Below are 26,415 nucleotides of genomic sequence, written 5' to 3' on the forward strand. Positions count from 1 at the left end.
AAAACACTAAATCCAGTCCAAAAGTGAAATTAAGACTGCTAGTTTGCAAATACAACTAAAATATGTGACTAATGAACTGAAGAAGAGTGTAGATTTCTAACATAATCGTGTGGGTGGAGCAAACCTGTCTCATGTGTGGGTCCTTTTCCATCCTAGAAGCTAATGAGTTCACCTTCTTTGCAATTTCAACCTTGTTCTTTAATGGTTTGCAGAAACTATTTTCTTTCCCCCAGTGTATCTTGTGAGCCTTTACATCCTGGTTCTTAATCTTTTCCTCGCTCAGTTCTCCTTCTTCAGGAGGAAAGCGTGTAAATAGACCCTGTAAAACCAATTGCGTCTCTTCTGAAAAAGTTAAATAGGTGAGATCTTCATCTCCCTTTACACCATTACTATTTTTCTTCCTCTTTTTGTAGACAGTAACACGCCGTTCATTGCCACGCCTGTACAAAATTTAATATTTGAATGAAAATTTACTTTATAGAGTCAACAAAATCTAAAGATGCTACAAAAGGAAAAACCAAAATACTACTAAGGTACTCAAGATAACAAGCCTGCAGTATTTCTTTCTAAGATCTGGCAAATAATAGTAGCATAAGATTTTGTTTCGCCAATTCTGGGACCAAACCATGAACCAAACTGAATTATATTGGCAAAGAATTTTCACAATGTTTACTACTAAACTATAAACAAGAAGATCGCGACTCACCCAGAACTTCTTGAGGCCATACCCATTTTCCGACACAGTTCATGCACCACAGCACGTTCAACATTGCTGAGGCCAGCTTCAAACGTGTACGCTGCATGAAACATCCACAAAGTAAGAAATAACAAAAGATTCCTAAAATTGCATCCCCCAGGAACATGTTAACCACGGAGTGGCACATACAAGAGACATACTGATACAGAGAAAATAAAGAACAGCATATCATAAGTTCATATAAAACTATAAAAGCTCAGATCAATTTTTAATTGTTTGGTACACTTTTTCTCTTAGTACGTAAATACTCTCTAATTGTTATAACTACTCCCCTTACTAATGCAAACTCGACCTCGAACCAGGGAAAACCAGTGGGAAATCGATTGCAACAGGACAATACAAAAGGAAGAACAAAATTGAATAATTGAAACTCTTTTACTGCTCTTTTCTGTTTACATATCAAAGAAAAACATAAGGAATGAACGTATGTGTAGCTAAGAAGTGTCATATTGGGAAGCTATGTATAGCTGAGATGAGGATGTTAAGATGGATGCGCAAAAAAACTAGGAAGGATAAAGTAAGGAATGAACATATTAGAGATGACTTAGGAGTTGCCTCGATCAGTGACAAGTTCCAAGAGAGTCGGTTGAGATGGTATGGTCAGGTTCAATGGAGGCCTAGGGACACCCCAGTAAGGAGGAGTGATATGATTTCGATTGAAGGAGCTAAAAGAGCTAGGGGCTGGCCTAAAATGACCATAGGAGAAGTGAGGAAGGACATGCATAGTCTAAGTCTGTGCCAAGTATGACCTCAGATAGAGCCTATTGGAGGGCAAGGATCCATGTAGCAGACCCCATTTAGTTGAGATTCTCCCGACTTGCTGGGCTGTGCCCCTATCCTCTTACTTTCATTTTCCATTTTTCTTTTTATTTTCCTTCTTCCATCCGTCATTTTCCACATCTCATTTTATTTCTCATCACTCTTTTTAACTCAGTTTTTCCTTACTTTGTTTTGTTTGGATCCATATAGCCGACCCCATTAAGTTGGGATAACCGGATAAGGATAAGTTTGTTGTTGTTTGTTGTATATGAAAGAAGAACAAAAAAGATAAGAAGAAGAGGATATGGAAGGTGGGATAGGGGGACTCTCTCAGCCTCTCACCCACAGTCTCTCACCGTCACTGCCTCTCACAGCTTCAACTATAATTCTTTTCTTCAATTGTGTCCCTTTTCTGATCAGCCACATACGCTTATTTATAATAAAACCTAAGACAACTTCTAGAATAAAATAAATTCCTAATAGCAATCTAATTAACTGACAAATAAAGAATCCTAAAAATAGACACTATCCATTACATAAAAGCAACCCTATAAAATAGAAACTTTTTTTTTTAAACTTCTCTAGTCTAATAAAATCCCCACACAAGACATAAAAATACTTCCTAAAATCTAGGCTTAAAAAGACGTGTAATCTTCAAGGGTTTCTCCATGCAATGGCCTTTGAGACTTCAATTCACATTCAATCTCCACCAGCTGTCATGGGCCCACTTGAACCTGGAATTAATCTTTTCTTTAATCTTTATCACAAGAAATACATCTTCAAGACTAATCTTCTCTCAGCTGACCATGGGGCCCACATGAAGTGGAGTTACTTCTGGAAAATAGCTCCTACAAATCAGCAATCTTAATTGCAATTAAATATCCCAAATATAAATGATCGAATCCTACTTTATTTCTGGAAATAAATCCCCTTTATGCTGCTGGACGATATCCTCTTCAAATCTGGAGAATCTTCCACAAAATATGCTGGATCGATGGAGGAAAATCAATTGGACAAATCTCTCTCTCTCTCTCTTCTCCTACACTCTCCATCCCCACCCTATTCATTGTTCTCTCTGCCCACTTTCTAACCCTTCCCCCCCATCCAATCTCATTCTCCCCTCCTCACCCACACCCATCTCTCTCTTTATTGGTGACCTAGCATGCACATAAAGAAATAAAAATATCTGTCAGTTTACTGGGAATTATTAAACAGCGCAAAACTTTGTTCATATGCTCATCCTAAAGGAATATATGACAGCACACTTCATTTGTGCGACATGGATGGGTGGCATGGCAATACCAACTGTTGGATATAAAAGGAATGGTCTGAATCAGCCACATTTCAAAGCTTTATTTTGCCTGACCAATTCCATTTGACTGAAACTTGACATATGAGAGGGGGACAGTGGGGTCTACAAATTTTAGCCCCATCCAAGGTGGCAAGGTGCCACATTGTAGACATATTTTCTGTCCATCAATTCTCTTTGGATATGCTGTCCAAGAAAACTGCCCCAATTAAAGTATATATCTATTTCGATAATGGTTTTAAGTATTGGATTGAGATTGGTCAACATTAATTTCATTGGATACTCGTCAATACCTCATAGTATTGCGCAAGGATTGGGCTGCATCAGCAAATCCATTTCTCATCCTGTCTCTGGAATTGAGATTTTAAATCCTTGATTTTGATTCTCAGCCACACTCACACACCGTCCCCATCTAATGGTGGTAATGATGATGATGATGGTGATGGAGGGATGCACGAGAGGTACCACTACCAGGAGCCAAAGTTGATGTGCTTCATAGAGGAGACTCAGTTCACTTATGCCACACAGGATGAGGGCCACGGTGCACATGTCCCCACATGTCCAGGCTACTCAAGAGGCCCACATCGTCTATTCATACCACCACTTGAGGATGATAGCATAGAGTCTATGGGGTCAACATTAGGAGCTTGACTGACACTCTCAGAGGCCCAAGTATGGATGAGTGGTATGGTATGCATGTATGGTACAGGGAGCACCGGTTACGACTATACTGGATATGGTGGGTGTGGGTAATTTAGCTCTTCATCATCATTACCCTCTATGTACAAAGTTTGGTCACAAACTGGGACTAGGGCAAATTTTGTGGATAGCATCTTCTCATTCCCAATCCCTGATCCATAAATGTCAATATCAGTTCCACAGCTGCCATACATGCCGATATTGTGCTGGTTCCATAGCCACCATCCAGTAGCAGTGGCTCTCAATCATAGTTGTCATGGCGTCGCCATGGCGTCATATCGCTGGAGAAGTGGGCATATCGACCACCGATATGGCCTCCATGTCGTCGCCATGGCTCCGCCATGGACGCCATACCACGCCATATGGCCATATCGGGCGACATGGTTGTTTCAAATTATAGAACTTAATTTTTTAACAATAATTTTTTGGGTAATTTACACATACCACCCTTGAGGTTTGACGAAAGGATGATTTTACCCCCCAGTTTTGGAAAATTCCGCGTACCCCCCTGAGGTTTGCAAACAGTAACAAATAAGCCCATTCCGTCATTTTATGACTAACACTGTTAAAAACATGGGGTGAAATGGCAAAATTGCCCTTGCAAAAAAAAAAACCCTGCAACTCATCTTCCCCAAATCGATTTGGGGAAGATGAGTTGCTCTCTGCTCCTAATTGAATCTCTAATACTAATTGCTAAGAGGAGTTATCGAGGGTACCTTCGTTTTCTTTGCTGACGGAGGTCTCAGAACCTTCTATTGATTCCTCCTTCTCCAAATCCTCGGGTTCCCCTACGAGCCACTGGGTTTCAAATCTGGTTCCAAACATAGAATCGTGGTTTCTGTTCTGAACATCTCCGTGATTGCAAAATTTGATTTTGATAATGTTTTCTTACAGTCCTATGGCAAGTATGGTTTCAAAAAACCCAGTTTCAGATTCCGTTTTCAAATCCTAATTTCAGGTTTCTCTTCGACTACTGAATTGAGTTACTCACAGCAACCATCTTTCCCCCTGCTGCCATCTCCATTTTTTTTGGATTATTGTACATGTGAGATATTGAAATAGATCATCATCTACCTCCCAATGGAAACAGAGCACGGGAAGGTGATTTCTCTTTCGAAAGTTGCAGCCCCCTCATCCGAAATACCAAGGAATCTCTTGAATCCATGCCACCATAGCTCCAAAACCCTTATAAGTAATCTCCAGAAATCAACGGGGGTGATAGCTACAAAACAGTTCTGGTTTCAAGGAAGTATATCACAGAAAGATTGGAGTTAGGGCATGAGAAGTTTGGGATTCGAAAATGGGTTGCCATCTAGATACAACCATGGAAAGGGAGGTTAACCTTCCAGCCCCACCTGCAACTTCCCATTTAATTCACTTTCAATGGTGAATTCGGTAGAAGGATACCCATCTAATTAAAGTCCCATTGTTCAGACCGAGATGAAGAAATCGAGTTAGTGTCTAGGGCTGCTTGATCCAACCAAGTCATTAGAAATCAAACCCTATGATCACTCTCTTTTCAGATCCTTCAAACCCTCTCTGCCATACCCCCATCTCTCCAAAACCCTAACTTTGTCCGCCTGAAACCCTTCTCCTCTTCTTTCATTCCTCGATTCCAACCTCCGTCAGGGCCCAAGCTTGCGAATTTAGAAACGGTGAGGGTTAGGGAGATGGAGCAAACAAGTTGTTAGAAAATTTAGGGAAGTCGGAGAGGTTTCTGCATAAAACCTGCAACTCATCTTCCCCAATCGATTTGGGGAAGATGGGTTGCAGGTTTTTTTTTTGCAAGGGTAATTCCGTCAGTTCAAATCTAAATTTTAACACAGTTAGTCATGAACTGACGGAATGGGCTTATTTGTTACTGTTTGCAGACCTCAAGGGGGTACGCAGAATTTTCCAAAACTGGGGAGTAAAATCATCCTTTCATCAAACCTCAGGGGTGGTATGTGTAAATAACCCTAATTTTTTTTAACCATTTTTTATTTTAATGCTTTTTCCTTAACATAAAAAAAATTAAAAAAACATCAAACAGAAAACACTAATACACTATTGACTAATACACAATCACATATTCACACAGCAATTTTTTCTTTTATTTAGATGGGTTGTTTATTAGCTTTATTCACTCAATATAAATTACGTTCTTGTAATTGTTTTTTTGTTTTGTTACTTTTGTAGTCACTTTCATATGAATCATATCTCAACTCTCATAATTTTTCAACTTTATTATCAGCAAGACTATTGCTATCAATTATTTGATAATCCATGATTTCATATACACTAATGGATATTACACTTTCATGAATTAAACCATAGTAGATTAGTAGTACACTTTCATGTTAATTTTTTATGTTATAGGGTATATATTATAGCATACTAAATGACATTAAAAATAGAGAAAATAAAAAATAAAACATGGTCGATATGATTGCCATGGCGGGCAACATGTCAATATATCGACATGACACCCCTCCACCGACTTGGATCGCCGTGACGACGTGACAACTATGCTCTCAATCGAGTTCCGCACAGTCCAAAGACACATACCCTCGGCTAGGTTACCTCCAGTCAGTTGATTCCCTTTTATAGGGTTATTGTGGACAACTTTGAGCATTTCTCCCGCTGTACTATCACACGGCCAACTTTTGTGATACAGTCGGAGGATAACTTGATTCGGCAGCAGCAGCAACAGCAACATTCTAGTGGTTGTGATCCTACACAGCACTCATTTCAATAAGTCTAGGACTCTAGGATGGGCACAGACGTGACTCATTGTTTATATTGTACTATTGTTGACTCTGATATATTTGACGTTTTACAACAAACCATGTATGACCCATGATTTATGAAATGGTTTATAATTTTATGTTGAATCATTCTTAATACATATTTAAGTTGTTTTACTAGAATTATATGTGTTCTAGTACTAAACAATGTGTAATAATAGGCCATATTAGATTGTATACAGTATACACTACTATTCACTACCGTTCACCTAAAAGCTCGAACTGTTAGGGAAGAGAAACGTTAATGTATACATCAACAACTACCAACCTAAGGTCCGAAGTCAAACTACCATTTTGTGTGTGATTTTAAAAATCTAAGGGTTCCACTATGTTTAGAGGACCCAAAATAGAGTGTACTAAAAGTTTTAGGATCTAATTTGGCCATTTGGCCCCCAAAACCAACCATCGAAACTTGAAGAAAAAAAATACATATTTTGACTGAAAATTCATTTTGGTCAAAACATTTCGGTTTTGAGCCTGATCGAAACCATGCTCGAAACCAAAACCTAGAACCATGCATATGCCAACTAATTACAAAAAAAATGTCTCCCTTTCCACAAAGACCAATAGAAAATATCAATGGATCACAATAATCACAATATTTTGATAGAAATTCCAAAGTGTGCCATGAAAGTCCAGTCAAGTCGACTACTACATGTCAAAAAACATCGTTATTTTTGTGTGCTACACAGTTGAAAAGCATGTGAAAGGCCCACCAGACCACCATTAAATTTGCTAAAAAAATAATTTAAATATTATAAAATGAATTGCCATATAATTGATAAGCATAATCAAGCCTACTTGATTTATATTATATTTCATATTTACATATGTAGGCCTCATCTATGATCTGACATCATATGTTTCCACATATATATACTTTTTTCAATTTCACTGAAAACATTTAAAATACATAAAATTCCAACAAGGCATAATACATTTTAGGAAAATCTAATGGAAAAAAAATGAACTGTAATTTTATACTTTCGATACAATGCCATCTCATAGGCTGGATAAATCGATAGTACATGACATAAATCATTAATTGTTTTTTGTAACTATATAGTGTATTTTGTCTTATACTTGTCTTATAGAAAAAGTTGCTGGAAAATATACATATAAAAAGACTATACACAAGTAATCAATTATGTATTACTTTAGTATGTTGTGTTTTGCTTCAGATAAGTGTAATACTTCATAAGTATGCATTTAGACTTATTAAGGTGAAGTGAACCTCACAGTTTCAAACATGAGCAACAACATACTTACCAAGTGGTACAAGTATTAATCTCATAAACCATTATAGATGGACATTTTCTGTATGGAATGGTTCTTTAGGTATGTATTGGAGATGGTTTTCCCATCCTATAACTTTTGTTCAAAATATCCATCATTTGGCACATGATGACATATTTCCACGAAATATTTCTACAGCAAAGGACCCAAGCAAACATTTGATTCCTTCATACATTCAGGACATGGTCAATAATATCAACACACATTTCACTCTTCCTGTGGACTCTTTATCACACATCATCTGTACATTTACTCATATGCAGTACAGAACGGACAAATTTGGCCATATGGTCCACCTCTCTGCTCCACGCACAAACTCTAACTCACACTTCTACAACGCGAGTAATAATAAATACATGAAAGAAATGGTGATGTAATCATGCAACTATTCTTTAAGTAATGCATCTGCTACCATTCATCAAAACGACGTTATTGATTTTGAATATAACGGAAGCTATCGTCTTAGTTGGAGTTCAGTACTAGGATTCCACAATGAATAAACTGTAAATTTCAAGCAGAATAATAACGATATATAAACAGAACACAGAGACATCTTAGTTCTCATCAATACCCATATAAAAAATAAAAAAACCAACAACAACAACAAACTCAACATAAATTCAGAAATATATAGGAAAACACAAAAGGGGGAAAATAAAAAAATCTCCTTTCAGCTGAAAAACATGAAACCTTCGTCATTTCCTGCAAGTAATTCATTCAATATCTTGGATATTCGAACCCGGGTGGTCTCAGCAACGGTAGGTTTTTCCTTCTCAGACTTATTTTCTTTGTTTTGTCCTTCATTCTGCTGTCCTCCTTTGTTCCGTCCTTTCTTTCCTGACTTAGCCATCTGTGAATCTCGGTCTTCTTTGCTCTCTCTCTCTCTCTCTCTCTCTCTCTCTCTCTATTTATATATATATATATATATATCTGGGACAGTGCTTTTCTCAGGTAGTGTAATTGGGAGAGTTGAGTCTGAGAAGAGACGGCACCAGCGAAGGTGTTTGAACTTGGAAACGCTTTCGCTCAACCACACTACCGGCTTTTGTGCTGGCTCTCTCTTCCCAGTTCTCGACCAGAGTTTTATGGCTTTTTACCCTTAGGGCTGACAATGTTTCCCGGTTCGGGTCTGTGGAACCCAACCTTGATGGTCCGGGATTTCTAACATTAGGTAAACGTGTGAGTACGTGACAATAACAACAGGGTGAGGTTTCCCTCCACCCAAGGCAACAACGGCGAGGTATCCTTCACCGCTTCACCGTGGGTCATGACGGCCATAGGATGAGAGTTCCCCCCACCCCCACCCCAAATGCAAGGAGTATTTTCAAATGTAAAGGGAAAGTAAGTAACAATGACACTTTGGATTCGTGGATTTTCCCTTTCTCTCCATGTAAAGTTATATTAAATCAAGTATTATATGTTTACAATTTATTTTTAAAAAATTGGTCCAAGATTTAAAAATTTTTGGAAAAAAAACAATGCCAATCGATTGTGTGTTTCTTGCATCCGGACACAATAGCACATGAAAAGACCGCCCAACCCCTAGTGCAATCGAAAACCCACATCCAAACCAATGCTTCTTTGCACATTCTCATTGATCGTTTCACTAGTGCAAAGGCTACACGACCAGCTAGCATTTCTCTTGCTCAGACCTTTTTATTGAAGTTTATGTAAGGATACTAGAGTTTTTTGGGTCAAAATATTTGCAAATACCATTTCATAGCATAAATTTTTTACGTTGGCATTAGTTTTCTAAATTATAAGCACTTTTGAAAATGCCTAATTGAAAAATTGGGACTTCAATACAATCATGTAGAGAACATCTAAACTTGAATAGACCTCGCGAAACAAAGATTTCACAAATAAAGAAAATGAACTAGGAGATACCATGTAGCGCAATACTAATGGAAGGGTCATCTAGATGGCCAACCCCAAGGTCTTTTTAGTGTTGCTCATTGCAAGTTATTATGAAATTTCAAGCCTGTTTTGCCAAAAAGTTCCAAACAAAATTTATCAAATTATTCATAAATTTGTTAAAATTGGGGTGGAGGGGGAATTGAAGAAGCAATGCAGTGGAAACTTTATCAAAAAATTGTGGTCACATCTTGAGACTTTGTTTATCAAACAATTGCACCGTTTTGTTGCTTACCATTTTTTTCATCGTGAACTAATTGGAGAATGGAAATAAAAATGTTTTCATTGGATTATAGAGAGAATTCCCAATACTTGCAAGTTATTGATTTCAAATATGATACTATCCTTTTGATGCAAAAAAGTTAGAACTATACAAAAAATGTTATAAAAAATAAATAAGGGAGAATGTTCTCTTTGCCGTAGCGCAGGCTGCTCCCAGACACATGGACCTACCACTCAGGGGGCAGGGTGGTCATTGCATCCACCCTGTGTGCCTGGGCGCAGCCAACGCTGCGGCATAGAGAACAACGCCCCAGTAAATAAATATCAATAATTGGATGATCCAAAATTTTGTCCGTATTTTTTATTTTTTTTTCATGTTTCCACAATTAAGAAATAATGGCCCTCCATGATAACACTTTGTTTCTAGCCATGTTTCTATTTCAGAAATAACTTTTTGTATTTTGTTTTTTTGACCTAATTTATAGATAAAAAACGTGTTTTTTAATGAAAAATAAATAAAATTTACTTAAAAAATAAAACCTATAATATCCGTCATACATTGGGCAGTAGAAGTAGCTAGGTTAGGGCCTCTTTGGTATCACTTTTCATTTTTATTTTCTGACGTATAAACGTTTTGACAAGTGTTTCGTACAATTTATGGACCCTATTTCTATTCACAAAACATCAAAATAACAGAAAACACCCCCAAAATGATAATGGATTATGGGCAAAAACCATTTTCCTGAAAAGTGAAAAGTGACACCAAAGAGGCCCTTGGCCTCCTTAGCCATGTTATGAGTCGGCTGCATGAGACACCTAGGTTATTTGATTAAGTTTACAATCCAAAACAACTTAAATAAAGATTGAATGTCATATAGAACGTGATAAAGTTTCCATGGCCAAGGGTGCTCTTCTTGGTTTGTCAACTAGTTCATCAACTCCTTCGAATCAGTCTAGACAGTTAGTTCCCTGCATTTCAATAGAAGTGCCCATTCGATTCTTTCTTTGACTCCTATGAGTTCCGTTTCCTGAGTTGTCCCTGCAATTCCATAATTCATACAAGAAGCAACAATTTAATTCTTATGTATGATAAGTGATCCCCATCCACCCCTCGGAGAACCTTTTTCTTTAAGGGGTGTTGTTATCTGTGCCGCAGCGCAGCCTGTGCAGGGGGGCAGGGTAGTCATTGTGCCCCACCCCATGTGCCTGGGCTCAGGTTACGCTGCGGCACATAGAACAACACCCCTTAAAGAAAAAGGATCTCTGAGCTGTTAGGGGAGGGTACGCTAGCACCCCCCCCCTCTATGTCTCTCCTATTCACATAAAATGACATCGCTACTTGTTTATGTACAAAATCGTTTTGCGGCACCTCATTGGTACACGTTTATTTATGCCGTTCCCTCAAAGAACCCTCTCCCAAAAAATAAAACTCTCACCAACAGAAGATAAGATGAAAGCTTTCTTTCTATATGTTGGAGATTGAAAATGCCCTTAACTATTCCCCGATGCCCATTCTTCAACGTGTGAAACCTGTCAAATAATAAATGGGTTATCCAAATGGCAAACCATAGTTGGGAAGTTTTCATAAAAAAAAAAAAAAACCATACTTGGGAAGCCAGTTTTTTTTTTATATTCAATTCGTCTTTCAGAAAAGCATGATGACTCGGCCTTGTCAAACCAGGTCAAGGTTAGTCACATATATATATTATTTTTTTTATTTTTTATTCTTAATGCAGTAAATATATATAAATTAGTAAAAAATAAGAAACATATGTGAAAACTAAAAAAAAAAAAAGAATCACATATCAATGCATTTTTAAGTTTATACCATTAAACAAGAGAAGAGAGACGATTTGAGTGCCTTCTCTTTTTTCAGTGGAATATAAGCATGTGTGGAGGGAGGTGAATCAACTGGCATATTATATTGCCTCCTTATTTACAGGTGATATGGAGACTATTCTCCAATCGGTTGATTTCCCGGAAGAACTTTGTAAATTGGTTAAGGGGGATGTTGATTTCTGTATCTACTATAGATTGTAATTTCCTTGTTTTTGGCACTTTGGTTGATACGGGACCTGCCTCTTTAAGCATATTTTAAAGAGGTTCTAAGTGGTTTCCTTTTTTTTTTTTGTATATATATATATATATATATTTTTTAATATAATTTATTTATCAAAAAAAAGAAAAGAAAAAGAGACGAGGAGTATACTACTGTCTTAGAATACATGTTTACTATTTTACTAAATTCAATTTCTAAGTAAATCAACTTTATGATTTTTTAAAAAGCGATTAAACTCGTCAAGTCTATCATAACTTAGATAAAAATATCAAATCTTATTTGACTTAGACAACTTATGACCGAATCTCATCCTTTTTTATCCTACATGACTCTTCATTATCGGAAAAAAAAATAAAAAAAGTCTACACAACTTTTGATCAAGTTGTCCAAAATTTAGACTTGAATTGGGCGAACCGGCTAATAAAAACCCAGTTATCCAACTATGTTGCAAAAGGGTATGGCATCTACATGGAAGTTCCCAGTTTCATGATACTAGTAATAGTTGACCTTTATTCGGTTGACATGCAAGTAGGCTGTTCTGTTTTGTGGCAATTTTGGATTTTTCTTAGTGGATGGTTGCCATTTATAGTGTCACTGTCAACTGGTGGTCTTTAGCGGATTCTCTGTTAAACTACCATATATGGAATGATAGAATCAATTCTTATGATGACATGGCCTTTGTTTTTGGGTTGTCATTTGCCACATGGCATAGATGTTAGTTTTCACAAATTTGGCTGACAAAGATAAGGGGGGATATGTTATTTCGTGAAAAACGAGGGGCTTAGCTGTCTACTGTCTTAAAAATGAGGGGTTGCTCTAATTAATAATATACTCATTTATTAATGGGCCTACGAGTTTTGTTTCCTCTAATCATCTGGCTCGTTTTTCTGGGTGGAGGTTTCACATATTTGTTGAATCTCGTCAGTAGAAGTGACGAACGGAGAGGGGAGAGCTCGCCGGCTTCACATTCTGAAGATTTCTTCGTTATTTCAGTTGTTGTTTACAAATGGATCTTCTCCAACAGCTAAGAAGAAGAAATGGATGTACGGGAAGTTTCGATTTTTAGCTAGTTAACCGTAAAGGAGTAAGAAATACGGGGGAAAGAGCGGAAATCACACCGTTCACAGAGACGGAGAGGTAGAGGGTCAAATAGCACCAACTGGGTTTGTATAATACTTACATTCTATGATTGTATTTCATTATAAAGTTTTGAGGGAGTATTCATAATAAGAAGGGAGGTGGCGAAGAATGAGACTCAGTGTTAGGGCGCAGCCACAAGAACGGGAAGATGGGCAATTGCGGTACCAGGGAAGAATCAGCGGTCGTTGCTCATGCTCACACCCATGCTCAAGGTTAAAGCGTTAATTCATTCCGTTCTGATTTCATTTTCCTTCATTCATTTGTTGGTACTCATTTTGTGCACGCATTATACCATTTCTTCACCTCCATCATCATCTCCTACCCTTCCTCGTTTTTTTTCCCCAATTAAGATAGCTTGTCTTAACTGGACCATGTAAAGGAATATTTTCCCATAATTTTTTATTTCCCCGCCATAAAATGTTTTCAGGCCAAGTGGACTGACAATTTGGCAATGTGACAGTGGAGTGTGAATGGGACATTAACCGGATGTGCCACCTACCAAACTCGGTGGCCTATCTAAACCATGTGGCCCATCATATATGGGGTTTTCATTACGGGATTTCATGGGGATATAAGTTTAAGGTTTGTTGGTTTTTCATGGGTTTCATCATTTCATTTGTTTATGTCTCTTGGATGGCTGGTTTTAAGGTTAGGATTTCAGGTTTCAAATTTCGGGTTTTGTGGATTCAGATTTCAAATTCATGATTTTCAAGTTGCAGACTTGCAGGTAGATATTTTTTTTCCTGTGCTGCTGTGGAACACCTCTTAGGTGGCAGCTCCGTTCAAATTTTATTGACAGATTGACCTTAAAGTTCCCTGCCCACATGTCAAATTTCAATTTCATCCAAGTTGGTTAGGTGGAAAAACAAATTATAAAAAAAATCCAGGATTATGAGGGGTGCATGGACATTTAAGGGAGTATGCCACTTGATGAGAGGGCAACTGATTAAATTTGAGGGTGAAATTGGACACATCGCCAGTGGGATCCTTGACTTGTTTATCTAATGGTTAGAATTGCTAGCATCATCCTAGAAATAGGGGCATTTTCTGTGAGTGCAACTTCGAAAGATCATCCTTGGTGATCCATAACTTTTCCTTTTATTTCCTCTTTTAGTTTTAATTTTAAAGCTCATGCATTAACATGGTTGTCACATGGGTAGCAGATTCGAACTTGAAGGTAAATCAAAACAAAAAAATTCAGTTTTAATTTGATTTGAAAAGAATGGTCAAAATTCAGTTTTTTTTTTTTTTTTTTGTGGGGTGGGGTGGAGAGCGAATAGAACTGAATTTCAGATCGAATAAATATGGGTATTAAACATTTACATTTCTTGAGATTGAATTAGGCTTCATTTCTTTTGTTCTTGCCTTGAAACTCCCTTTTTACCTGTCATTTCTTATCCTTTTACAGCTCAGGAAGTTCGTATGTTCCCTTTGCCTGGTAATAATGCTCCTTCTGATAAGAAGTACAACCATTCCTTCTCGGATTTGAGTGATCCTTCTACCCCTCGCAACACTGAGGATTCCAGAAAGAATGCAGTTTTGTACACCCATGTGATAGCCTTCACACTCTTTGAACTTGAAACCATTACCAAGAGTTTCCGTTCAGATTACGTCCTTGGTGAAGGTGGGTTTGGGACTGTATACAAGGGATACATAGATGAGAATGTGAGGGTTGGCCTCAAATCTCTCCCTGTTGCTGTCAAAGTTCTTAATAAAGAAGGTCTTCAGGGTCATAGAGAATGGCTTGTAAGTTTTTTTTTTTTTTTTTTTTTGGGGTGGTATCCATTTCCTTTCTTTAGTTATATGATTTTTGTTTTCTTAGTTCCTTGACTGTTTCATGTATTTTACACTTCAGACAGAGGTCAATTTTCTAGGGCAGCTTAGGCATCCAAATCTGGTGAAGTTGATCGGGTACTGTTGTGAGGATGATCATAGATTACTTGTATATGAGTTCATGTTTCGAGGCAGCCTGGAGAATCACTTATTCCGAAGTATGCACTTATTTTTCTCCCATGATATGCTCTTTTCTTCCTTATTTTTCCTTTTAATGAATTTATGTTCCCTATCATTATAAGCTACATTGAAACTGCATTAGTTAAATAGCCTTTTGAGCTAGCTAGGAGACCTGAGCTTTTAAATTTAAAGTTTTGGAAATGTTTAGTATTTGTCAAAAATAGTCATAGTTGATTTTTATGGGTGGTTGTAGTTGAGAACAATGTCAAAATGGATGATGAATTAGAATTGCATTCAAGGCCAAAACTGGTATTTAACTTAGATAATTCTTCGCTATGGCATGATTCTTGTCGGTGGGAAGAATCCACTGCCATTTAATGAGTCTTCACTAAAGCTAAAGAAAAATAATGCAGTTTTTAAGAGGGATAAGTGAATAACTTACCCTAGGCTGGAGTAACATGGTATGAAGGCATATACAACTAGTGCATGGTGGCAACCATTTGCTGCTGTGCAATCAACACTGCATTTACAAAGATATGACCAAGGCAATTTACTTGTAGTCTTGTACAGTATGTGAAGAGCTTGGAGATCAAGTAGTGTAAGGGCATTGCTCTTGCAGAACAAGAGCTGCACAGCCTGCACAGACCTCTTTTGCTGAGATTCCTTGTGTTTACAACCACAATTATTGAACTCTTACTTGAAAAAGTTCAAGGGGGGGGGGTATGCTGACCATGAAATACAGGTATAGACACATGTAAAAGCTACTAGTACATATTATTCTGTTAAGGCATTTTTTTTTTTTGATGATTGAGAAAACAGGAAAAATATAAAAAGATAGGAGCTATATGATCTATTTTGATATGCTAAACTAGTAGATTGGTGCATGCATTTGGTTAGCGGAGGACTTGTATTTTTTCATAGTCGTTATGAATCTGACTTGTCTTTTCCTTACAAGTGTGACTCTGTCCTTGCGGTTAATCCTCTTCTCAATCTTTCCCCTAGTCACATGATTCTCCCCATCTCTATAACCCCTTTTAAGCTGAATGTCTTCTCCATCGCTTGCTCATTTTATTTTTTGGGTCAACACTATCTCTCACCTGTCCCCTAATCCTAGGCAGCCTATTCAGATCCCAAATTGGGCCCTTAAATAGGCCTTTTAAGCGGATTTTAGTGATATTCTCTTGGGAAACTGGGGCAGCAAGGAGTGAGCGGTATGGTTAGAATGAGGAGAGAATGGTAGGGGGGGGAGGGAGTACTACTCGGGCTGAATTGTGTAGGAGTTAGGCCTGAGCTTCTGTAATTTCCATATGGACCAATATTAAGGTTTTAGTAATGCGGGGATTGACTGCTAATCTGGCAATATTATTGGGCGGATGCAAGTGAGCAATAAGATCCAGGGAGTTATTCGCATCTGATATAGGAAGCCTTCTATAACTAATAGTCCACTAAATTCGAAATCTCATCCTAGTGAGGCTAGATCAGTTAATGAGACTGGATGAAATTTCTAGACAAAGGATCGTGAAACTAAGGATCTTGTATGAGACTTCTATCCCTGTTTCTTGTTACGTTGGGCCATTTACCATTTGATTTTGCTTTTGAAATAAAGTGCTTGTTATCCATAAAAAAACCTCCATCCTCCTCTCTCCCTTCTCCAAATTTAAAAATTTTCTGCAATCTTACAAGAATCATTTGGACTTACTATTGGAACCTTTTATCATGGAAGCCATCTTCCAAAAGATGCCTGCATGCTCCTAACAATATGGTTTGAACATTGGTCGCAAAGGTTGTGTGTTGAGGCCAATGTTAAGTTGTTAACTCATGGAATATTTTTGGGTGAATAAAAGAATTCATTACCAAAGGAGAAAGAACAATGCAAAGAGCAAGACCTTGCCATTACAAAAGGGGGGGGGGAAGAGGAGGCAGGAGTTTGAAGAAGAGAAGGGGGGAGACTCCAAGCATCAATAATCAGTCTGTTATGAGACGTATTAGCGCCTCTAACAGGAGAAGCAACAAGCTTATGATTCACATCAAATAAGATCAGATCCCAAATCTGTTGAAAGGATCTGGACTTTGAGGACCATCTTCTATGATTGTGCTCAAGCTAAATATGGTAGATGGCGGCACCGAAAGCAAGCTTACCGACCGAGTCACAACAAGAGTTGTTCGCAAAGGTCATATCCACCCAGATCCAGTCTCTTTCAAAGGGCAAAACCCTTCTATGGCGGGGACAACATTTGGGCAGAAGGCCTTGCCAAACTGAGGAGGAGAAGGGGCAGTCGAAGAATAGTTGATCCACATATTTAGTAGCATTCCAACAAAGGCAGCATTGGAGGGATATCGGAATTTATCTGTGAATGAGGAGAGCCTGAGTTGGGGGACAGCGAGAGAACATCCTCTAAACAGTGAAACTATGGTGGGGGTATGCTTCTTCAACCAGACCATATAGTGCCAAGCTTTAGTAGGACCACGGGCCCTCATGAGTCATGAGATCCTAAGCCGACTTGGCACTGAAGAGGCCTGACTGGAAGACCGACCACAAAACAATATTTCTGATGCGGGTGGGTGTTATGGTGAACTAAGGGGTTGCAAAGCTATAAGGTTGTTTTCTTTAAGAGGTTCTGGTTATATGCCATCAAATGGCACGTTAACAAATATTGAAGATTCATTACTGTACGGGTGTTTCCTATGAGTCTCTATAATTCAAAATCACTACTCTCTCCCTCTGCACTTTTGTTTGTTTAATTATTTAATTAAATCTCTCTCTCTCTGTGAGTTGAGATTTATTGTTGGTAACTTTTTGTCATAACATAGTTACATCACTCAAACTAAGTGGGTGGGATTGTTGGTCGTGACTCAAATTGAAATCTCTTCTTTTGCTTGAGGCATTCAGAGGCAGCAGTTCCATTATCTTGGGCGACAAGAATGATGATTGCACTTGGAGCTGCCAAAGGGCTTGCTTTTCTTCACAATGCAGAAAGGCCTGTTATCTACCGGGACTTCAAGACCTCTAATATTCTACTGGACTCTGTTAGTGGTTTATCTTTTTTTTTTTCCCCCCTCATTCCTCTATCTCATGGCATTTGTTTTCCCATAGGAGCAAAAAATTTAGTTATTTTGTTTCTTTGAACTTGTCCCCTATGATTTGCAGGACTACACAGCTAAACTTTCAGATTTTGGGCTTGCCAAAGCTGGACCGCAAGGTGATGAGACTCATGTATCAACTCGTGTGATGGGTACATATGGTTATGCTGCACCTGAATATGTAATGACTGGTATGGCTTCTTGACCCTTGTATACTTGCTTGCCCTGTCAGTTACGACTCCTGTCCATAACTGTAGAATGTCTGAAAAGAGTTTGCAGTCAGCATAATATTAACTTTCTGGTTCTGCTTCAAATTATCCAGATGAATTATTATCAAATCCATGGATTTTTAATTCACTTCTTTGAGATCTTGATCTTGTCATGTAGTAGCTATTGTCAGACACTGCAGAGCTAATTTGTATAATTATCCATGTTTTTGGTTTATCTCCTGAAATTTAGTCATTACTGAACCCATCTCAACTAAGCCTTGTCCCAACTACTTTGGCCCATGTATATTATTGTTCTGCCATGCCATGTCTTGATTCACTATTTTAACCCAATCAATTTATATTTTATTCCTTGTCCTTTTATTCCCTAACACTTGTATGATATTATCATTGATGTAATTATTTGTCTTCAATTATAACATAACCATCAGGGTTTAGAAACCAGAATTGGGATCTGAATCAGTTCAGGCTGATTCTGATTCGGATTAGATCGGAATTGGTAAGAATCGGCCCAAATGTGTCCTAACTCTGGTTTTTGCAAGGGGATCGACCTCAGCCAACTTAGATCCAAAGTGGCTGATATGGCCAATCCAATCCCAACGGATTTTTTCACACCTTGTTAGTTTGGTAAGAATCGGCTCAAATATGTCCTGACTCTGGTTTTTGTAAGGGGGTTGGCCTCAGCCAACTTTGATCCAAATCGGCTGATATGGCCAGTCCAATCCCAATTTTTGAAACCTTGATAACCATCTCAATTGATTTTTTCACACCTTGTTAGTTTGTGGTTCTGGACCTCCAGTTTATGACTTTGGATTAGGCTTTTTTGTTCTAATCCTTTCCAGTCTTTCCTTTCTCAACATCAATAGATCAGTCGTGTTGATTTTACGTGTGTTGTTTCTTCCGCTGTGCATTAAAAACGGGTGCTTTGGCTGGTATCTGTTGGTCAACAATTTTAATTATTTCCTCACATCTACTCTTTTTTTACTAAGATTGCACTGCATACCTATTATTTTAGTTCCCTACCTCAAAAGCTTCTAATTCTCACAAAATTCACCATGGTTTGGGCTTGGCATTAGTTTCCTCTTGGGTCTGACTTCTCAAAACTGGATTACTGGCAAACAACATGAATTTCGAACGTCCGTCATATGCTTGGTCAAATCACCCAGAACTAATACAAAGGGACTGGAGACTCGTTCCTTTTGCCTCCATTAATTACCATGAATTGTGCATATCTCAAACTCAGTTGTGTATCGGAGACTTGTTTCTTTTTGTTAGGACCACCAGATGGTCCCTATAAGTAGTATAGGCCATGTGAAGATCTTTTTTTCTGCCATAGCGTGTTCATCTTTTGCTCAAGTCAAAAAGTAGTTTTAACCATCAAGTTCCTTGACATAAATCCAAACCATTTTTTGATAATCTTTTTTATTAATGAAAAAAAGATTTCAGCACTCCCTCACCATGGAGCAGACCAGTACGTTCTGCGTCTTTTGCCATGTGGATAGATGATTTGGAAATTCTGACCATTGAATGTCTAGGAAATTATGTGGATTTGCCACATGTTAAATTTCAGTTCAATGTATCCTCCCATATGTAGGCATACCCTCTCATTTATGTCCATGCACCCGACTGTAGTCCCTTGGTAGTATCTATTTTTTCATTACCTTGTTTTGCCACTTGGCAAACTCAGATTGAACAGAAATTTGACAGGTGACAAGAAGTCCTTGGGGTTCACCTATACACGACATTTCAGCCCTACTTGAACTGCCATGTGGCAGTTATTGGAAGGCATGTTAGTTTACTTCTAGGTGAGGGCATGCTGAGACCTTGGTCTCTTTTTTATAAAAGTAAAAAGTAGATTTGTCGCAAAAGAGAGAGTACAATGTCCATGATACAAATACAAAGTGCCGAATTGAGGAGACTCAATCAGGACTAATCATAAAGGGATAAGGACTCAGATACAATGTTTGCCTGTTACCCTCCCTTCCCAATTCCCCCCCACCCAAAAAGAAAAAAAAGGGGCAGGGCAACTCATCAACTATAGAGTTGTAGATCTCATTCGGCAGGGCAATGAAAGCTTTCTTATGAGCAAAGGAGCTGACTTTTCTAATCAAATTGATGTAGCGCCATGGACCATCTGAGCCATCTAGACACTTCTGATGTTCAATCACTTTAGTATACTCTTTATCTTAATCATAATTTTTGTTCAATCACTTGTGCCCAATATTTCATAGCATGGCTCGTAAACTTGATCCCTGACTGTTACAGCTTTGGATTTCACTGTTGATTTTTAGGTAGGAGCTGATGTGCCTTCTTTCTCCCCACTATTCCTGATGGAAGATGGAATAGATTCAAGGGGAGACCGGTAGGTCATTAGACGGGTTAGAGTAGGAAGTGGCAAGGGGACCAGGCCAAATAATGCTTACTGGACATGCCAGTTTGATGTATCCCATTTGATATCTTCGTACCCGAGAATCGACAAACTCAACTCCACATTGTTCGCAAAAGGTCGGGTCTTCGTTTTCATCTCCGATTATTCGATAATTTCCACAAGCACAAATTCTACTATTGATAGGCCCAAAAATTCTTTCACAAAACAATCCATCACTTTCCGCAACCAAGAAGCAGCAAGCATAGGCAGGCAAGCAGTGATCTCGGGTAAGTAGTCATAAGAATTAAGCGTGGAAGACAGGTCAACCTTTGAATTGACTTGCTAGCGGGTAGAACCACCATTGTGTAACCAATCATCAATGGATGCCGCTTCCTATATTGGGTGAAAGTGCAATCCTGTAGATGCAGAAGTAGGAATAATGGCACCATAGTTCAACATGGGGAATTACATCCCAGGCTACCCCACCTGAATGCCCTCCTTCCCAGCCCAGCGTACCGTCTGTTTATCAACGATGGATGGATCTGCGTAAGTGCCGGCAGTCTCTCTTGTACAAGAGTAAATCTCCAGGAGCGACAGCACTACAACTGATCTGCTATGGGCATGACATATTCATCTTTGGGAGAGGCTGCATTAAGATTGCGGAATTCCACACAAACTCGTATCTTACCATTTTTCTTTTTCATGGGTACTACTTTTGAAAGCCACTACACATACCTTGCACCTTGAATGCATCTGCTGCCAGACGGCTTTCGATCTCTTCCTTCACTCTCAAGATGACTTTGGTCACCATTCCCCTTGGTGCAGGGAACTCTGTCTTGTATGCTAAGAGAAAGTCTTCGGTACAATTCTTCTTTCCTCCGTTCACTGCTCTCCTAACGTAGGCAATACAAGTAAATGATTGATAGACGAATTGATGGACTGCTCCGCTCCGGCTACTTTGGCACATAAAATGAACAGGTAAGGTCTCTCAAACCTTGCCTCAGCCCCCAAGAGGGTACGATGTGACCCATGGGTGGCTCGTTGAGCAAGACAGTGAAGGATACTGTGGACACACATTGAAAGCCCAGGGAGTGGTTATAGAAGTCCAAAGAAAATCCCATTGCCTCCAGAGGCTGGAATATTTCAAAGAACACTTCTTTGGCCTCTGAGTTAATACTGGATCTGGATAGAATGGAGCTGGGCTACAATGAGAAGGGCGTACTCAGTGCACGAGGCTCTCGCTACTGCAGAGTCTTGGGGAGGGGCATATATGTACGCAGCCTTACCCCACTTTCTATGGAGGCTGTTTCCTTGAAAGGTGTTGGGGTACATTGTTATAATAAAATTAGACATGTTTAAGGCCTATGACAGATTGCTGCCTATCAATAACAGAGAGGCGGACAGAGAGCCAGGTAAGCCACATTTACCAAGTGGAATGAATGTATGTGGATTGGACAGCAGATCAGGGCAAGTTTTTTGCCATGGTCTGGGGAATCGGTTGCAATCTTTGGTACCGACCCTGGATCATCAATTGACTATTCAGTAGAGGAAGATCCCCTTCCAAGTCTTAGCAGCCTATCAAGGAAATTACCCGACATCTGGTTCTTATTCTTGTGCACCATGTGCAAGGTCCATTCATTGCCTATAGCAGGCCAAAATACCAATCAATACTCTCTTTTCTTCATATCATAGAAAGTGACAGGCCCTTCTCGGCATGCAAGGTTTCTTTGAATACGGAGTGATAAAAAAGCGCAATGCCCAACTATGGGTATTAAAAGCGTTGAGACCATAGCATGTTACATGAAAGTGCTGCTTTCTTCTCGTAGAAGGGTGTTACCTCTTGGGAAATACCCCAATGTATCTTTGAAAACGAGTATGTGATCAGGTTGAGAGACCCCTCCCAAAGCATTGGAATAAGCCCACTCATAAGCTGAATCTGAAGCAAACGCTACAGGAAGAGTTTAACACCACCCGGAAGTGAAATAGTCCCTCTAAATGCTTTTGTGGAGTAGGAGTTCGCTCTGAAACATGTTCTTACTAAGTCGCATTCAGCGTGGGAATAGCTCCATGGTATAGGTCATGGCATGGTTAATCATTGCAGAAAGACTTTTAAAGGCGCATCAGCCCCCCCTAATGATCTTTTTGTACTTGTCTCCCATGCATTTCTAAACTTCAATTTGGATACATTTTGCACAAAGGCCTTTCTTGTTCTCATCCTTCTCAGTGCCTCTTTAAAACAACCTAATTCAACATCTTTACATGTCATCTCTAATGACATCGCTAGTACTGTTTTCTCCAAAATCAACATTAGCTACATGATCCTCTAAAAATAAACTTTCTTCATCCATCTGTCCTTCAGTAAGATCCAGTCTTGGGGTATTTCTATGGTTCCTGTTCCTCATTTTAAGAATTTTCTAATGGTGGGAATTTGTACGGATATATTTCATATGATCCTTGTCTTTTTAAAGCATTTTTATTCTTTTCTAAGTTTTGAACTTTTGATACCAATTGTTCCCCCCTAAACTTAACTTGAGCAGCCTAATGGATCTCTCAACGATAAAATAGCATTTCAGTTATACATGGCTTCTAGCCCTCTACCAAATTCTAGTATTAGGATATCCATATCACTCAATTGTATTTTATGGAATCTCTGCTTTTAGTGATGAGCAGGACTTAAATTGTCATTCCACTCCTCTAGCTACCTATTTCGAGATTGATTCCAGGTTACTGTTTCTGCTCCTTGGTACTTGGTAGCATTGCACAATAGCTAGCCAGTTGGACTCGCCTACCTGCACGATTCCTTCTGCTCAATTTGGATGATTGCTTGCTAGGGATTCCAGGGCCTTCAGAGATGGGGGAGTTAGGGATGATGGAGGGTTATTGGAGCTTAGTTGGGACCCCACCCTGGGGTAACTCAATCCGGACTGAGCTGTTACCAGGATTAAATGTTACTCTCTATTGGCACCCACAATTTTATAGTGGAAGGGGACTATGCCACTGTTGTCGACTGGATGGGGAGGCAGTTTGACTGGCCTTGGCAACGTCATGCCCAAATATCTCAATCCAATGGAAGCCAAGTGAAGTGAGATCTAAGCCCTTAATGGAAATTGTGAGCTTCTCTTTTCTTCATTTTTTGTTTTGTTGTGGGTGGATTTTGGCTCCCCTTTTTGTCCTTTTCCATTCTTTTCCTCCTAATAAATTCCTTATTTATCCCAAAAAAAAAAAAGAAAAGAACAAAATGTTGGTTCACCCAGATCTTAGGTTCTGTTCCATACATTTGTGATTGATGTTTTACTGAAATTGTTGGTATGATTTTTGACTAGTCCATCCACCCATTTTAGCATCCATGGTTGCTCAAGCCTTCCCCATCTCTGAGGTTCTATTTCATACAGTGGCAATACTTGCTGTTTTATTGAAATTGTTGTGTGATGTTTGAAAAGTTCATCCATCTATTTCTCAATCCCAAGGTTCTAAAACTCGGTCTCGACCAGGTCGAGTTTTCCGAGATCTCGGCGAGACAGTATATTTTTTTCTTATGTTTCAGAATTATGTTTTGGTGGGCATATGGCCATAATTGGCTCCGGAATTTTAAGGTAAGCTTGTTTTAGGCTTAATAAACATATTTAAAGGTTCGAATTGAAAAAAAAAAAAAGAGAGCCCAATTTGGTGTTTTGGATTTGCACCTTGGTTGGCAGTAAATGCCGAACCCTTAATGTAATATTGCCTATTCTACACATTGTTTGAATGATATAAGACATAATTGGCAAGTAAAACAAGTAAATTATGCACATAATATTGAATAATTATTTAAGAAATAGTTAAAGATTTAAAGTTTCTACTACAAACCACAAGATACAATGAAGTGTTCACAATGCATATCGCATAGACACCCAACCTAAGTACAATGAATAGTACATAAGTCATAGACACCTTACTACCCTAGTCTTCCACGTCTTAACTCCCAAGTCCCAACAATACAATACTATGACTCTATGAGTACTAAGGAAGTCAAGATTCTCGAAATATTCGAAATCTCGATTGAGTTTTTACATTTTTTTTTGTTTCATATAATAACTTGTCTCTAGTTTTCCGAGATCTCGAGATCTCAACGAAATTTTGAACTATGCTCAATCCTTGGTTACTCCAGCCATCCATATCTATGGTTCTGTTCAATACATTGGCAATGCTTACTGTTTTACTGAACTTTGTCTCCATTGAATGACCAGGTCACCTGACTGCCAGGAGTGATGTCTATAGCTTTGGTGTTGTTCTTCTTGAGCTGTTAACAGGTAGGCGTTCTGTGGACAAAACACGACCTGGCAAGGAGCAGAGCCTGGTAGACTGGGCACGTCCAAAACTTAATGATAGAAGAAAGTTGCTGCAGATAATTGATCCAAGATTGGAGAATCAATACTCAGTGAGGGCTGCACAGAAGGCGTGCAGTTTGGCTTACTATTGCCTGAGCCAAAATCCTAAAGCAAGGCCTCTCATGAGTGATGTGGTAGAGACATTGGAGCCCCTGCAAAGCAGTGGTGCAAATGAAGTTTCGAGACAGGGTCCAGTCAGTTTGGGTCTTCCTGACAATCAGATGCACCGCAAGTTTGCAGGCAACGTTGCCGCTGGTTGTAGGTCTCAGAACCCCAATTGTTCTCCAGGTGGCCCTGCAGCATGCAGGGTGAGATGAGAAAGTATTAGAAGTGTTGTGTGATGCAGGTTTCTGTGTGCTTATTTTTCCGAGGTACCCCTCCTGTGGAATGATCAGATGTCAAAAATGTGTTTGATATCAATTTCTGTGTGCTTATTGTTCAAATGGCAGTATGTGAATGGATAATGCTTGTTAAGATACATGTATGCATGTTCTTGGTATTGCATCTGCTTTTGACTTAATATTTTCTTTGCCTTCCTTGATGCATCAGTTGATCCATTTGCTCGATGTTTCAGTTGATCCTGTAACTGTATCCACTGCTCCTTGTATTAAATGGTTGGTGCACATTATTTAGAATAATATTGTTGTGATATAATAATTATTTCCATTTCTTCGTGGGTAAGGTGGCTTGGAATTAGCGTTTCACTGGGTTGTTAAATTTCAACTATTTCAGAATGGTTGTCCGTTGCAATTTCATAGAGGTTTTATACTGGAGAGAGGGGGATCAGAGAAAAGAAATTGATCCAGCCCAATCATTCACCTGATATCAACATTTTGACTCTGCCCTGGGAGGTGAGAACTGTAAATTTTAGTACCTTTACATGCATTGAGAGGGCTTCATACCAGAAATATCTAAGGTCTTGTGCTGCATGGTAAGTCCCCGAGTCCATGCATATCTCAATTAATGACTCAGTTGTATTAGGTAATAGGTGCTACTCCCGTGTTGGTTGGCTATTTAATGCGGGTATTGCAACCAACGGTGCTTTCTAAGCTGGGTGGGGCCTAACCTGGACAACCCTATATCTTTATAAGAGATAAAGGAGCAAGGGAAGCTAAGCTAGAACAGAATTATGTCGATATTTCATATTAGGCTGATTCAATCTATTGACCGTATTTTAAATTGTGTTCCATCAGACATTATACAATGTTATGTACCTATCTAATGCATCAAAAGTTCTAGAGTTGATGGAATGCGATCAATCACACCCTTTAATCCCATACCAAATTGGCCTAGTCTACTGCCGATACCGAAAATTGGCCCCAGGCCCCCAACAACGCACATAACATGCCACTATATTTTCCCAACTATCGTCTCCCCTCTATGCAAGTATGCAACCCACTCTGGCTGTCGGTAGTCCATTCCAAATAGCTACCATTATAGGTAGCCTTTCCTTAGTGGATCTATTCTAATCCCACTAC

At 38.9% G+C, this 26,415-nt stretch overlaps 2 protein-coding genes across 3 annotated transcripts in view; one reads left to right on the forward strand and one right to left on the reverse strand.

The window, feature by feature from the left end:
• Window positions 1–8,506, reverse strand: part of LOC122650033 (DExH-box ATP-dependent RNA helicase DExH6-like) — a 32,831-nt gene extending 24,325 nt beyond the window's left edge. For both annotated transcript variants that reach the window (XM_043843333.1, XM_043843332.1), the window contains exons 1-3: window positions 8,297–8,506; window positions 707–797; window positions 125–440 (exon numbers count right to left, since the gene is read on the reverse strand). In XM_043843333.1, the coding sequence (XP_043699268.1) occupies window positions 125–440; window positions 707–797; window positions 8,297–8,456 (567 nt within the window). In that variant the 5' untranslated portion in view covers window positions 8,457–8,506. The remainder of the gene's footprint in view (window positions 1–124; window positions 441–706; window positions 798–8,296) is intronic.
• A 4,175-nt stretch (window positions 8,507–12,681) lies between these two features.
• LOC122649835 (probable serine/threonine-protein kinase PBL8) lies at window positions 12,682–25,503 on the forward strand. Its single transcript, XM_043843081.1, has 7 exons — window positions 12,682–12,938; window positions 13,016–13,153; window positions 14,350–14,687; window positions 14,797–14,932; window positions 17,785–17,921; window positions 18,043–18,166; window positions 24,797–25,503. Exons 2-7 carry the CDS (start codon window positions 13,090–13,092, stop codon window positions 25,252–25,254), a joined length of 1,257 nt encoding a protein of 418 aa, XP_043699016.1. The 5' UTR covers window positions 12,682–12,938; window positions 13,016–13,089; the 3' UTR covers window positions 25,255–25,503.
• Window positions 25,504–26,415: the final 912 nt, after the last annotated feature.

The sequence above is a fragment of the Telopea speciosissima genome, chromosome 2 (genome assembly GCF_018873765.1).
Source record: "Telopea speciosissima isolate NSW1024214 ecotype Mountain lineage chromosome 2, Tspe_v1, whole genome shotgun sequence".
Taxonomy (NCBI): Eukaryota; Viridiplantae; Streptophyta; class Magnoliopsida; order Proteales; family Proteaceae; genus Telopea; species Telopea speciosissima.